Genomic DNA, 16,867 nt, shown 5'->3' with positions numbered 1-16,867 from the left:
GCACACTCGTGCCTTCACATGAACAAGCAAATGTTTCTGCATCACTTGTGTATAAAAAAAATCCTTACATTAATAGTGAAACACATTTTAAGTCAATTTATTTACTTTTAGTTTGTCTCTAATTTACAATAGTCACAATGTACCATTTTAATAGAATCTAAAAAACATAATATATTCCTCAAGGTAAGGAGTGGAAAATAATACTATAATGCCAGTATTGGTTCAGCACTAGAACTACATTTTTAAACCATTTGCAGCCTGACCTTGTATTTGAAATACAGAAAACAATACTAGTATTTTGTGTTCTGCTCCAAAAGATAAACTGTATAACAATATTTGACGATGAATTCTGAGGCCTCAATTCAATTAAAGACATTACTCAGACAGAGATAAGGACATGTAGGAAAAACTTATAGAAGTGGCATGAAATGTGTCACTTTAATGGTTAGTTAGTAGGAAAATCCACTGAGATCTCTCTCTCTTAATAGGAGGTAAACAATATATATTCTATATACTTTATTTAACTGGGAAAAGCCTCATTGAGATTGAAAATCTATTTTTTAAGAGTGATCTGGCCAACACAAATAAATGACCCACACAACTAATGAGTAAAAAGCCCAGCATCCAAAACAATATGGAACACAGCATCACGGACAAATCCAATTGTAAAATTCTGGGATTAATAGAAAATTGTCTTGTGTTGTTACGACACAGGTGCAGTTTCTAAAATGACATTACCAACAATTTAGAGGCAGTCACATCAACCGAGGGAGTTACCCTCTCGATCCTTCAAAATCAACTTAAACTCCCCCACAGAGATCACGTCTTAACAATTTCAGATCACTGTGTAAGTTATTCCATGTCGAAGGAGCAGCATTATTTAAAAGCATTTTTTTTCTCCAAGCCATTCTCAGGACCATCATCTGTAGTGTACTATGAAAGCAAAGGCCATTGATTTTGGTTTCTCCACATATAGGTAGACAGATGAGAGGAACCAGGCCAAGAATGGATTTATATTTAAAAAAAGAAAGAAAAAAATCAACCAATCTGAGAGCCTGCATACATACACAGATGGCAATTTACCAATGGCATGCAAAGTACAATATTGTGTAGGATTTCTCCAGACTGTAATAAAAATAACATGAATTTGGATTTTTCTGAGTGCTTGCTTGAGTTGCATGGGTCTGAACAACACCAAATACCAGGTATTCCAAAATGTTGGTTACTGAGGAGGTTGACCAGGAGATCGTCTGCATAGAAATGGCAGGCAGCATTCACAGAGATTGTGAACATATACAGAAAACAACAGCGGTCCCAGAATGGAACCCTGGGGCGTGCCCTTTGACACAGGGAGGAAGGCAGAGGAAGAGCCAGCAAACTGAACCAACACATTGTGTTCTAGCCGAGTTTGAAAACCAAACTACAGCATGCTCAGATACGTTACTTATGTCTGTGATATATCTACAGACGGATAAATGGTGCGTTACAAACCAAAATACTCATCTGAAGTTTTTCCTCAGCTTTCCTCAGAGGAAACTACCTGCAGCAATCAATACAGGTGCCGTTTTTTCATCTCGCTTTGAGCACCGACCACAGAGACTAATAATCACTGTGATGATTATCGATAAACCCCTAAATTTTGTGACCTGCTCACGAAACTATCGATCCTGACAACAATAGTCCACCAACCCCCTCCCTCCGTCCGCCAAAAACATGAGGCAGGAAAGCAATAAAGTACCTACACACACACGCGCGCGACATAATAAATAGCATCATTTAGGGCTTTAATATCAGGCCAACCCTCTGGGCCATAGCACTTTATAACAGGATCAACACTAACAACAGTCACACATACAGACAGAACAAAAGCACACACACGCACACATGCAGAGGATCCCTTCATTAACAGTGCTTTAGTTATGCCTATTAGGAGTCCCCTCCTCTTTCCTATTTCCTCCTCCCTCTCTTTCACTGCAGCTGGTGGGAGAGAGACCCTGCTGGTCTTTGTGTGTGTGTCCTTGTCTCTGTATTGTGTGGGTCTGTTAGCATGTGTGTCTCCTCTTGCCTCCTACCACCTACAGAGCCGTCCATTACCGAGTGCCTCTGGCCACGGGCCTGATGTGGAGCTCGGGGAGAAACTCGAGAGCCTCTGCAGGTAGAGAGAGGGACTGAGGGCAGAGGAGAAGCCTGAGGGTGGGCCTAGAGACTGTGATGGATGGAGACGCGAGTTAAAGGCCAAAAGAGCAAACCCACGGCTAGTGGAGAAACATGGACGCACACAAACACAGGGGAAATAACAAGGTACAGGACACACACAATGTGCACATACGTGAGGGAAAGATGATGCACACACCCAAATCCACAAAGATGTCTTGAAGCTGTGGCAGTTTATAAGATTTTTGTAAAAAAAAGAGTGATGACCAAGAGGCTGCAGAGAAAACAAAAAACAATACTCGCTTTGTGGTCAAGAAACACTAAAAACTTTTACAAATGACTATGATCTCTCACGCGCACACACACAATCAGGGATGTGTTTGTAATTGAGAGTGTGTGACACTGTGACTGATATTGGTCGCGATGGTGGCGCCAACCCAGCAAGTGTCCAGTCGGACGAGCGGCAACCAATCCCGTCTTTAATCAGATTGTTTGAAAACAAATGTCTCTGCTTTGTGAATTTTCTTACCTTTTTAATTCAAAAATGCATCTGCAGAACATTGGATTGAGTTAGACGGGGGGTGATTTGTTTAAGCGTAAGAGTGCTTACAGGCGCAGGGGTGAGACAGGGGAGAGACGGGCAGACACTAAAGAAATGGATGCACCATCCATCATAAACATAAACAAGACATTATTACTAATGTGTGTGTGTGTGTGTGTAGTGGTTGGGGTGTTTGATCCAAAAGTGTTTTTAAATTAAAAGTCCATCAGCCTAAAAAGCAACTAAAAACGTCACCCGTGGTAAAGTTCAAGCAGGATGTACAAACTGAAGTATATGGAAACAATAAAAGCAAACATGAATATATGAATATTTTAATTCCTGAAATGGAAGCTTGAGTGCACACGCACACACACACAGACAGACGCACACAACACACACACACAGACACACAGACACACATCTGTGAGTGAGGAGTTACCCCAAGGGCATGTTCTGTGCAGAGGTCACAGTTCAACTAGGCCTAGGTTGTTTAAGAGCTAGTCGCCTGTAAACTGGGGGGGATATTCTGCCCTCAGGCTCTGTGTGTGTGTGTGTGTGTGTGTGTGTGTGTGTGTGTGTGTAACTCCATTGGTAGAGCTGAGTCAACGACAGGTGCAAATGCAGTGGGGGTGTGAATGGAGAGGGGGAATGAACAAGTGATCAATTTCAAATGAGCTTTGTAATACTGTTTATATTACTCGAGGGTGGAAGCGTTAAGACGATGATACATGGAAAGCTTTTTAAAGCTGATGGAGACAATACTGCCTTCAGCAAGTAAGTAAGGAGCCGCCGTGTTCCGGGTAAATCTAGCTCCTCTCCTCTGTAGCAGGAATTAACATGTAAGAATTTGTTTATCCTTCCTTTGAAATAAAAATAAATGACACCAGAATGAAAAATTAATGAAAAAAACAATGAAAAAGACAACACAATCTAAATTCAGGTCAAATGTGAAAGTGCAATTGTTAATCCCAGAACATGGCTTCATGAGGAAAGAGACAAGGCTTGAATTGTATTTCTACATGTGACAGTTAAAATGTATAAGTGAAGATTTGAATTTCCTCTATTAGAGATTGATTGGGCGTATTTGAGTCAAACCCGGGAGCGTTAATGCCCCTGATGCAGTTCTTTTTGGGTGGCAGTAAACACAGTCTCAGACCAAACCAAACTAAGGAACCGGACTCTGCAGTGGTTCCTCACTGGTGTGAATCCCACCCACACCTTTACCATATTGTTATCCTAGAGCGCCACAAAGCCACTATATCGCCGCTGATTCTCAGCCGTGGACAGGAGGGTGAGGGCAACACCTTGTGCCCAACACCTGCCACATTAAACTGTAAAAACTGTGAGGGGAGTTGTCTTTTTACCAACCTACATGTCTGACCAATAACTTAACAATGCTTCTGTGAACATGATTATTTAAATTATACAGTGTATCAATTTCCATTAAATCAATGGCGCTTTTCATTTCCTATGGACAATATAATTGATAAAAATATGTGTAATTGAGATCTGTCAGACTGGTTAAGCAGCAACGGACAGAGTTTAGGTGACCGCTGCATTTCTTTTTTTGGTTTTCCCTCATGACTTTGTTCATTTCAGCAGGAACTCCTCTGTCATCAATCCTCTTTGTCCCTTTCTCTTTATTACAGGTGGTCAGGATGGAGAGCCTCAAGAGAACTCAATAAAATGAGGAACACAAAAGTGTTGAAAGTGAAGGACACTTACTGGCTGATCCTACTTTCATACTGTACTTCAAGTGCAGACTTTCACTATTTAAGTTTTAAAACCATTAGGCTTTATTCAGAATACCAGGCTCAAAGGACTCATATTTGAATCTGTCGATTCAGATTTTCTAATCAGATCTACAGTACTGTGCACAAGTCTCAGGGCACCACCAGCTTTGCTGTTTTTATGTCTGTCAAATTCTGTGAGCATTGGCATTCGGATTGGAATGATGTGACTTTTATGGTCAGCTGTGTATGTAATGCTCAAGCTTGTCTTAAATAAAACTGGCATAATAACAGACATTTTTCACAGCATGTATTTGGTCGACATGAAATAGCAGGACAAACACTGGTTTTAATAGTAACATTACTTATGGTTAATTCCTATTGTCCTCCTCTACCTGCACAGGCAGCTCGGAAAAGTCAAATAAGTGTAGCCCTGTGTAAAATCATCTAGGATACAGTGCATTCAATTAATGTAAAACTAAATGGTTAAAATATGTGCTAAAATTGTTTATATAATATGCATGGTTTAATAAATTAGACTATTTACAGTTAACATATATATATGTGTGTGTGTGTGTGTGTGTGTAGGTCTTTAAGTTCATTACGTTTTTTCAGCGTTCTGTGAGAAAAGGAGCTATAAATAAGCAGTATACGGTGTAACCTAACTTGTTACCTGTTTTTCTGCCATTCATTTCATTTCTGTGTTGTCATTGGTTGTCATCGAACTCACAAGCCAATCAGGGTAAATTCAGTGTTCAAGGGGCGGGACTACCGCTGCAGGGTAGTGTGTGGTGTAGCAGGTATGCGACAGAGACGCAGACGCTTTCAACCAGAGAGCGAACAGAAGCATCCTGGTGTGGTTTATTCGTGGTGTTTGACTATTTGTTGGTCTAAGAGGTGAATATGATATATATGTTGGTATGTTTGTGCTATATCTACCAGTTATAGTGTTAACAGACTGGATGTGGTTAGCGTCATGCTAGCTAGCGGTAGCATATGGAGCTAATGCTAATTAAACAAAAAATAACGTGCGTTATTGTGGCTCAATTTGGATAATATTCTGTAACTAGACGAACGTTGGAGAAGGAGAGAGGTCGAGACGGGTTTCCAACGGACGGCCCTGCCGTTGTTGCCTGTGTGTGAGTGAACTGTGACTGTGGCCCTCATCATCATTGCCATTGCCATTACCCTCATGAGACTACCATCATTGTCCACTTAAACCTACTAATCATACCCTGGGATTCGTGAGTACTAACAAACATGCTTGTGTTTTTTGTTTCATGTATGACTCAGTTCTGAGTGAAGCAACCATTACAGTTTTAGACCCCTCTGTACCCCAGCATCAATAAACAGGCCTACAACGAATATCAATATCATCATAGTGTGCGTGTTATGACTGCCTGAGTAAATTTTGAATTGTTTGGAGTGTCAGAAAATGGTGTGCGAGTACTGATGATGTTGCACTGTAAGGTATCTAAACAAAAGTTTTATTTATTCACTTAATTGTTCATTATTTTTTCCTTGACACTGACTTTTATTTTGAAATCTCTATTTAATTTTGATATAACCTTGTGCAATTTATTATACTAGGAAAATTATTATTTAGTGTTAATTAGGCAGTCACATTCAAATGACAGTTGGATAACCATCAATTCTGAACGTACTTAGCCTATGACTGGTCAAGTTAATTTCTTTAAAACTCAATGGTTTGGTAGAAACCTTCATAGGTTCATGGACTATAGTGTAGGGCTAGGGGCAGGTGGGTTGAGACGTACCAGCCTCCAGCAGAATGCGGACAGTGTCTGGGTCGTCAGCCAGTGTGGCGTAGTGAAGCGCCGTGCAACCACGGAAACCAGCCCTGCTGCTGAGCCTGCTGCTGAACTCGTCCTCTCTGGACACGAGGACTGCACGGAGAAAGAGAAAGAAATGCATAAGAGACAAGTATATATTCCATGAAGCTAAAGAAAACATTATGATAAATGAAGAAGTACATTTAACAGGAAATACATAAGTCCTTAGTTTACTCCGTTCTCACTCAGTGACAAGGCTCCAGAAAGACAACAATGACACTGCAGACTGCAATAATGTTCTTCCTGTTTCCAGCTTTCGAGAAGATGTTCATTTTCACAGATTTAAGCTCAATTGTCCAGGGTGATGAGAATAATGCGAGTATTGTTTAAGGGTCTGTTTTGCTGTGCTCCTTACTAATAACAAAGGCAGTCTTTCATTCTCTCCTTACTTGTCTTTTTCATAAAAGCACTCATCTTGTGCCACTCCTCCATCATCCCTTTTATTTTTTCCTGCCTCCTTCCTCTCCTCCTCAGCATCCATCAATTCCTTTCATCACTTGCACCGTCTTCCTCCCGCCTCCCTCTATCCCAATAACTTTGTCTCATCCATTTCCTGACTTCCCCTCTTCTCCCTCTCCCATCATCCAACCCATTTCCCTCAATCACTCTCTCCCTCTCTCCCTCTAACACCTCTCCAAACATCCAAATCTTCCGTTTTCTCCTCCATCTTTAACTTCTCACTGCTTATCGTCGCTCCCTTTCTTCTCCCCATCCTCTTTTGTCTTTCACTGCTTCTTTCATTTCTTTCTTCCTTGCCTAATAAGTCTTTCCCTCCCAAGCTCAATCTATCCCATTCTTTTTCTGTCGCTCTGATGGTCTCTCTCTGCAGTGTGTGTGTGTGTGCATGCACAAGAGAGACAGGGTGGGATAATCATAGCTAACCCAATAAAGCGTCGCACAGGCCCCCCTAGCCCATCCATCAGCATGCGTCTGGGAAACGCTTCCCCACACTACGCCAGCCCCACGCGGACCCAAACCTGACAGCCATATAAATGTCTGCAATATACATATCCCATATAAATATGTCTACAGAAACCCAACACAGACTGGGGGGGGTGTTGTCACTGTGGGTGTGTTTGTGTGACTGTGTGTGCATCGCAAGAGAGAAAAAAACCAAAAAAAACCCACCCACTTGTCACACACGTAAAAACAAATAATAAAGAAAAGATGAAACGTGTACATATATGCAAATTTCTATGCAAATTATAATGTCTCATAAAATCGTGTCCAACATTTAGGATTCATATGTGTAATATACTGAAGAAACACATTATTCTTTTTTCTTTTTTTTACCTTCCAGGGAGTGGATGCCTTTTTCCCGTGAAGTGTCGTAAACATTGTTGAAATGATCCCCAGTGTTTGGGTCAGCACCGGCTTTGAGAAGAACCTTCACCACACTGTAAAGAATAAGAATTAAGAATTAAATACATTCAAACCTACACACAGAAAAGTATTATATTTCAATGAAAACAATTCAGTACGTGCAACCACTGATGCCGGATAATTTTTCCCGTTTATAAATAATTACGTCTTAAATGAGACATTTTAATTACTGTTGCTACAGTAAAAATAAATGAATATGAGCCAATAATTGGATTTGCTTATCTGGTGATTTCGTTAGTAAATGAGCAAAAGAAAGTATATTACACAATGGGTAAAGATCCAAATCTGTGGTTTAACCTATATGTGATGCATTTGACATACTAAGATATTCATGCCAGGTTTTTCAACTGTAATGGCACTTTTTGTGCCCTCACCCAGAGAATGTAATAAAGAGGAAAGAGAGAGAAAGGCAGGTATTTTCATCAGGACCCAAGAAAATGCAGAGTCCAATGAAGCTGATGCTCTCAAAAAGCACTCGGCAACCCCTAATAAGCATATTTTGAACTGTCTTGTCAAGACAAAATGAAAGTACACAGACACCACATTTCCCTCACAGCAGCCTGATTGGGATTTGGAAGTTATTTAAGAAAGACCGGTTTGATCTACTTCTTTGGCCCAAGTACCAAAAATTTGACGTAAATTTAGACTAAGGTAAGAAGACAAACGCGTAGGCGTAGATGCAAACAACCACTTCCTCAAATGACCACAACTCGTTCCTCCACCACACACTCATTTGCATCGTCACATGTACATGTGTGTGTACACTGGATGAGCAAGGGTCAGGCCTGTTTCCGGTGCAGTTGGGGGGTCCGTGTGTGTTTGTGTGTGTAGTCCTTCATTGGAGCGTGTACCGCCTTATTGAACAAACACGAGAACCTCGGCAACACCACTCACTGTGACCCAGCGGACATTCCAGGTACCGTATCTCCGTCTACAGAGCACACACTTTACATTTACCACCATGGACATGAGCGATGGCTTTGACATTGAGACACAGACGTGCACACAAAAGCTAGCTAGCGCGTCTGTGCAGACTGGGAGAGAGTGAGAACAAGGGTAATGGCCGAAACATGAACCCTGTCAGTACGCTGCTGGCCGTCATTAAACCTGTGACTATGTAATGCAGCCAATGATGGATAATTTTCAGCTATATGGTAATATCAGAGGCCTTAAAAGTACAACATTCAGCAAAGAGATTAGTAATAAGAGGGTGAGACTCCCTTTTTGAGCAACCGCATGGTCATTACACATGCTGTTGCAATTCTTTAGGTGAATCTGTGTTCTTTAAAATAAGACATGACAAAGGATTTGACCTCAGTGATAGAGCAGTGTAGCTTCAGTCGGACGGCTACCAGCATTTGACAAAGAGAAACTAAAGCCTGTGATAAATTGAATTAGAGACAGAAAACGGTTTTCCACTGATATTCATCTGGATTTTTCTTTCTAAAATCTGTACCAGACCAAAGAAACAAAACTGTACTTTCCCAGATCCCAAGTGACATATTCAAATGTCTTATTTTATCTGATAAATAATCTAAGCCCAGTGTCTTTCTACTGTTAAAAAGACAGAATCTGCAAATTACTGTCGGTAGATCCTCAAAATTATTGGTGACTAAATTAGTGGAATAATCATTTTAGTTTTACAAAGAATTTCTAATCCATGTCAGGAACAACAGAGCTTTAAATGCCAGCTGAGTGTTGAAACAACCGACTCCGAGGTAAGTAAAACTAAAGAAACCTAAGTTTCCCTTTAGCTCCATTAAAATGGCAAAAAGCAGAGCAGACTTGGTCAGAACATGCGTGTTCCTGTGGGACAGCGAGGCTGAGAACAGTCTGACCACGTCTTTGTGTCTGACCTTGCTGAGGGGCTATGAAAGGACGATCAGGAGGTCTCCCTTTGTTACTGTATCACTGTGGTGGGGGGGCAGCAGTGGGCCGTGACCCACAGAGGGCTCTCCTCTCACCCTTGCAAGCACTTCTACAAACACATAGATGCATGCTCCGAAACACATACAGATACGCACACTATGGTTGGTCACACGAGGCTGGGCAGAGTTGTCTGAAGAAATTAGATGGTCTGAAAAGGGTTAATGGCATCAGAAAGGTAAACACGAAGGGATAAAGAGAGAAAAACTCCAGAGGAAGAGGAGGAGGAGGAGTGGATGAAAGGAGAGAAGTGCAGCTAAAACATGAAAGAGATAAAATTTAATTATTAAGGCTAGTGCTAAAACTAATGAGCTTTTGAAAACACTTTTTAGTTTTACTAATCAACTGATGATCAAGTGGCTAACTTTATTTGGGACATTTACAAGGAGAGTTGCAGCACTAATTTAAAGTCAAACTGAAGGCATGCAGAGGTTAATTAGGTTAAACTCCCATTTAAGAGACTGAGACAAAAGTAAAAAATACAAACTTTGTGATAAAATGTTGTAGTCATCCAAACGAAATCATCTGCAAAGTAAATGCATGTTTTCTTTATCTCCAAAAGGACACTGAAAAGCCACTACAAAGATAGTTTCCTTGCTTCTTCAGTCTGCTTTTGTAGCTTAAGTTTGTTTCAGTGATGACCGCTCCTTGTTTAACACATTTGATGCCAAGGCTGGTAGCTCGGTCTGAGGTTTTGCCAGCACTCGACTGGTGTTAGTTTCCCATCCTGCCCTGGAGGGAAGGCAGGAAACAGACACTTCCGTCTCTCCACTGCTATAAAAGACACCTGAGCTGAACTGACCATCCATGTCTCTGACCACCTGGCCCAGACGCTGGACCTAAATTGACCTCACTGCACACCTGGGGTCAGGCAGATGCCACCAAGAGAATGACATTAGCAAAGGACATATACAGTGAGAACACATGCATGTGACTTCAATCGAGACGATCACACCTAAATGATTCAATAATATAGTTACTATTTTATAATTACTATAGTAAAACAATTTAATGACATTCGCATTCAGATTAGATTTAAATATGGGACTGCAATTTATTTCTTGGGATAATTTGTCATTATATCATGACATTACATATACTTGAGACTGACCTGACATCTGTAAAATCATTTTGACCTCACCAGTTTAAAACATTGTTCTCATACAAGTGGCATGGAGTAACCAGGGCCTTTTTGCACTTTATATTCTGCCAGCCCTGCACCTTCAGAAGGTAGATTTGATGTTTGTATATTTTTATATCATCTACTGTATATGCAGGCTCTCATTAAAGGTAAATGGTAATTGCATGCATGTATTCCTTCGTCCTAAGAGAAGTGTCCACGTCCAACGTTTAACTCTTTATTTTGCTGAAATTTTACGACTTAAAACTTCATCATTCAGTGGTGTGCATGTGTTGACAATCATTACACATTAAACCCTGTGAGGTTTCTTAGTAGGTGCTTTTAAAGCTGCAGTTTGCTGCCACCTGAGGGAATGTGATTTAGTGTACTTAGAAGAATGCACATAAGAAGCGACGACGTATAAAAGTGACTACATTATGATAATATTTCACAGGGAGAGCTTTCCCCTGCTATTATGTCCAGTTAATCTGAGCCCCAACCCCATAATCCCACTCCATATCACTCTCTCCACACCTAAAACTATTCTCTCCCTCTCTTTCCCCAATGAGCCACTTGTCCTTTCTTTCCGTCATCCCTTGTTTCTGGACTCCTCCCTCACCATCAAGTCACTTGGCCGACAGGTTGGAACGGTCAACAGGCGTTTCACTCGGCTGAGCGCTCATTGTGCACGTGAATGCAGCGAGGGAGGGACGGACGGAGAGAAAGAGAGATGGAGATGGGTATTGTGTGTTAAAGAGTGCAAACAGTGAGCAAAGCCCCGCAACCTCCTGATTTAGCCCCACATCAAAACTAAGCTAATACACGCCCCCTGATGTCTCACCCTTAACCCATCCCTGATCCTCTCACACAGCCGCACCTCGACCCCTAAACACAGCAGAGGAAGGACAGCCACTGCACGAAATCTTACGTCTCTTGAAACCCAGTTGTCACTTCTGGACCAGTAACATATAAATATACAGTGAGGGAGGGTAGAAATAATTCAACAATAAGAACTATACTGACACTGTGGCTACAGGCTAGACCCTGGTCATGAGTAATGTTCCCTGTGTTTTCACTTAACTGCTGCAAATAAAGTTGTGCGTGTGGCTGAGTAATAGATAGTTGGCCTGTATGAACTCCACGTTTTGTGTGTATGTGAATCTTTATGTACTTGCATATGCAATCTTCACTTGTGTTTGTGGATGTTTTAGGAGTGGAAATAATGGGTGTGTGTGTGCGCGTGTACACGTGCATGTGAACTGATGTTGTGTCTTCCCTGCAGCAGTTACGGCTCATTGGGGGCTGCTGCAAGACAGGATTAAACACAGTGGAGTGTCACTGCCTAGCTGAGTTATAGCGCTCATAACACACACACACACACACACACACACACACACACACACATTCATACAGATATAAACGCACAATTAAATTGGTATATAATATGTTTCTAACCAGCCTAACATGTAAATATTGACTGTGTGAAATTATTAAAGCATGTCCACGTTAGTAGTTTTGTTCGAGTTAGTCAGCATGGTTCACAATAATTCAAATTTTTAATTAAACATCTCCAAACCAGAAGACAAATTGTTATCAAGAGTCAAAAGAGAGTCAAAGGTGGCATCGACAAATCACTTCTTTCATCCATACATAATCCAAATTAACAATCATTTAAAAACAACTCCTCATTTTTTAAACTTTTTTTTTAGCTAAATGGATAAAACTAATAACCAAATATCAATCATTTACTTTTTTTTAATTATCACTTTATATCAATATCAAAGTATTAGAAGACACTGACACAAGGCTGTAACCCTGACATTAAAGCTATTTTCATATTTAAATTTAATGTTATACTTCTCACGGGCTCATGAGGCCCATGAACAAAAAAAGTGACCAACAGCCCTGATGGAGGAGGAAAAAAAAGGGCTGGTAAATTGGATTTGGCCCAGCTTTAACCTCGGCCCCTCTCTGTGTTGTGTGTTCTGAGGGCCAGGAGGCTAATTTAATTTGTTGGGACACAGAGATGGAGGAACGGGTAAAGACCGTCTGTCAGTCTGAAAGTCACACTTTGCACTTCTGAAGACCTACTGTAACAACTGGAGCAGGGGACACGGATGACATATGCTCAAAAGCCAACTCGCGTAGACAGCTGTGTGACACCAAAACACTGCATTACTGTTCACATAATGCTCAGCACGGCCTGCGTCTCAAAGCTGCGGAACATTAGGACTTGTTAAGTAGGTTTAGTTCCATAAAAAAAACCACACACACACACACACAGACCTGTGCTGTCGGTTCATGGCGGCCACCATGAGAGCGGACCATCCGAGACTGTGGCGGTGATTTGGGTCCACCCCTTCCTTTAGCAGCCTGGTGAGAAAATGAGACACAAAAGGATTTACTATTTAATAATTTCACATTTGAATGGGAAATGTCTGGAATGGTGTACATTTAGAGATACAGTATAATGATGTTATAATAAATATTATTTCAATGTAATATTCTTCATTCACAATGTGGCAAATATTACATTTATATCAATTGAATGTTTAAAGGCAAGACACACTTTGAGACACAACCCATCACTGGTTTGGTTGCTTTTCCTCAGATCTGTGAAATATTATTATTTCTTTGTCATGATGATGTTTTTGGCCATATCACCCAGCCCAATTTGTTCATATTAAAAATAAAAAAAATAACACATTAAAATGGAATTATAGGAGGCCTTCTGCTTGAGATTGTATCAAAGACACAACGTCATGAAACATACGCTCAACGCACACACAACGTCTTTGTCTTTATCTAACGCCACACACTTGTTCCTTGACGGGTTAAGTGTGTGTGGTGTAAAGCCAGGTGTGTGTAGTTTTCTCCCTGAGGGTATGACATCAGGTACTGGAGGAACACCGTCTCATACGTGTGTGTGAGTGTGATGGAGAGTAAGTGATCCGTCTGTCGTCTCCTGTGCTGAGCAGGCAGACAGTGAGTGTGTGTGTTTACAGTCAACACTGTGGCCTCTGTCTGCTCTGCACTCATCTCTGGTGCACTGTGGCTCTGTTTTCATTGCCTGCATTATCAGTTTTGATAGGAGAGTCAGAGGCTCATGATCACCACAGCTACATACACATTCTGTGTCAATGCAGTCACATTACGCAACTCCTTGTGCTTTAACTTTACCAGAGGCTTGAGTAGAAGAACACTGTGGAAAGTCAGAGCTTGTATAACCAGGTTAAAATAATGATTGTGATCGTTTCACTGGCTTTTCTTCCCCAGAAATAATAACACTTCAAGGACAAACACTGACTATTTAGCCCATGTTTTAAAATATTAAATACTATGCATGCATTCCAGCAGCAAACCTTAAAAAGTTAAATGAGTGAAAACAAAACCTGTGCTCTGTTGGCTGCCTTTCAGAGGCAGACACACCCTGACACTTTTCTACAAACTCAACCGAAGCACTTAACACATCTGTGACCTGCTGACGATCTGTCTGTGTCTCTCTGCACTCTCACCTACACCATCTGCCACATGGGCGCAGGTAACCCAAGCCTGCACGTGGGAGTCGCACAGCATGTATGCACACACTCAAGTACATGGATTTGGATCCCAAGACCCCCAACAACACTAGACTAGATCACACACAACAATCATTCATTTAATACAATTAAAACGGATATTTACAATAATCAGGATTGTTCATCCTGGTGAGGAGCAGCAATACTAACAGTAAAAACTAACCACATGCCAACATTATTAGTGACGTGTCCCTGCCACTGTAACCAAACTAATACTTATTTGTGACACAGTAGACACATTAATATTTTGCTGTCACAAAGAGGCCCAGTCAGTGCATTTATCCAGCGGATACAGAGTGTGTGCACTTGTGTCAATCACCATCAACTGCCTTCAAGTTTTGTAACACAATCAGCAAGACAGATGGGACCCAACAAGCATGTTAAATGATGCTCTCACGCACGCACGCACGCACGCACACACAAACAAATAGAGATAGAAACACAATTAAATTGGTGTTTCAAACCAGCCATACATGCAAATATGAATTGTGTGGGTTATGGTTGACTTCCATTTATTTAAACCATACCTTTAACCATAGCCAGTCCTCAAAAAACACGACAGTCAGATGGTCCTTTCCTTCCACCTGCTGGTTACTACTGGAACTACAACTACAAATGATAAAATTGCTTTCTTGGCTTTCTTGTTGTAAAATTATGATTTTGAAAGGTCAGAGTGGTAGGTGTAAATTAACTTTAGCTTCAGCCTACACTTACCACTTGACAATTCTAATGTTCTGTTGTCTTCTGTTGTTCTGTTTGTTAACGGAAAAAACACTGGAAAGGTATGTTTACATTTTACTGCAGTTACTCGCCTGCAAGTAAGTTTATATCATGTGGTTCAAGTGGTCAGTCAGAGATGTTTCTTCATGCTGTACATAAATACTATAAAGGATAAGATGTTAGGAGTGTTGTGGTGTATAAGCCGACAGTGTTTGTTTGTGCTTCCACACTTGCACTTGCCAATATGACCAACAGAGGCCGCCAGATGCTTGTTGCGTGAATGGGGTGAAGTCTGCCATCTATGATTGCATTGTTCTCTATGTTGTGAATCGAGAAATCCTGCACTTTTAACATGTTGATTATTATAGAGTCGTTGTATCGTGATATTATTGGTATCGTGGACCATGTATCACGTATCTTATCGTGAGGTACCCTGTGATCCACACCCCTAGTTAATCAGCATTGTTTACAAATATTTACAAGTTACAGCTTTAAATGTCTGACATTTATCAGGATAACTATGGATATTGAATTATTTCAAAAAAATGTTTGGGCCATATTATCCAGAGAACACAGGATTGTGTGCAATACCTGGTCACATCTTGAACATTGTTGGTCCTTGCTGCTTCCAGAAGAGCATCACCTTGATTACAGATAAAGACGAGAGATTCAGAAAAAGCTGCAGGTAAGAAAACATTATAAAAAACCTAAATAGATAATTATTTGCTTCTTTTTTTAAAAAGACAAATCAAATTCACAGTATAATAATTATTTTTTGTATTGTATTGTCTATACATAACGATTATTAACAGGAAAATAAATATAATATATACTTTAATACACATTAAAGTGTGCTGATGAAAGTCTACCTTTGCTATCAGATTCTTTCTTCAGACATAGGGCCACGGCTGCAGCAGACAGTACACCGGCAGAGGCCACTCCTGCCCGGCTGCCTCCTTCACCTGTTCCTTGGCCCTCGTCTCCGCCGCCCTGTCCGCTCTCCTCCCAGTAACGGTTATTGTTGCGCCCCCTGCTGGCCAGAGCTGCCCAGGAGTTGCGGCGATTCTCCAAGCTGGACAGCCATCTAGGGGCGAGGTGGTGGTACTGCACCGACGGGTTGACACTGGCTCCGACGGTGTCCTCGACTAAAATGCCCCTCCTGGAGACCCGGGAGGTGGACACTATGGGGTTGCGGTTCGCCTCCGTTGTCGCAGGTGTCTCGCGGATGCCGTGACACGCGGCTCCGCCAGCGCTGGTCTGCAGTACACGGCTGCACGGCGACAGGCTGCGCGACCTTCGCGCAAGTAGCCGTGTGGGAACAGATGACAACATGGCGATACACTCACCAAATATATGAGCGGGGATGAATCCCCTAGTCTGATAGTAAGTCCAGAGGAGAAACGATATCCCACAGGTACGATATCCCGCGTCAACTCAGAAGAGACAGCCGTTACGCTTCAGTTTACAATGACGAAAACAAACCTCATCGTAACATGCAGTGAGGATGTCGCTAGAGCTCGCGTTGCATGCTGGGAAATGCTGTTTTACTGGAAGCTTCTCTGGCAGTCACATGTGGCAAGACTACTGTAATCTGTAACACTGTAAAATCCAGTATTTAACTTTAAAATAAACTGTTTGATACTACAAAATGTATTTCAAACGTTGCAAAATATCTCTATGAAGTATCATCACTATGACATGACACTGTTTACACTTCGTGTTCACTTAAACCTTTGATTAAAAGGACTTGAACCTTTTATTATAGTTATTATTATTGTATTTCTGAAGACGTGGGCTGTCTCACTATGTCCAGTATTAGATTAAACATGCTTGACCAAAAATGATTAAACACAAAACCACAATTT

At 41.2% G+C, this 16,867-nt stretch overlaps 1 protein-coding gene across 1 annotated transcript in view; it reads right to left on the bottom strand.

The window, feature by feature from the left end:
- The window catches only part of clpb (ClpB family mitochondrial disaggregase), a 34,669-nt gene extending 18,211 nt beyond the window's left edge, over positions 1-16,458 (bottom strand). The window contains exons 1-5 of the mRNA XM_083887351.1: positions 15,872-16,458; positions 15,594-15,645; positions 12,991-13,077; positions 7,569-7,672; positions 6,201-6,329 (exon numbers count right to left, since the gene is read on the bottom strand). Of these exons, the coding sequence (XP_083743477.1) occupies positions 6,201-6,329; positions 7,569-7,672; positions 12,991-13,077; positions 15,594-15,645; positions 15,872-16,334 (835 nt within the window). The 5' untranslated portion in view covers positions 16,335-16,458. The remainder of the gene's footprint in view (positions 1-6,200; positions 6,330-7,568; positions 7,673-12,990; positions 13,078-15,593; positions 15,646-15,871) is intronic.
- Between the last annotated feature and the right edge of the window lie 409 nt (positions 16,459-16,867).

This window comes from Microchirus variegatus (assembly GCF_963457635.1).
Source record: "Microchirus variegatus genome assembly, chromosome: 3".
Taxonomy (NCBI): Eukaryota; Metazoa; Chordata; class Actinopteri; order Pleuronectiformes; family Soleidae; genus Microchirus; species Microchirus variegatus.
The sequence above is the reverse complement of the archived record's forward strand: the minus strand, read 5'-3'. Positions and strand labels throughout refer to the sequence as shown.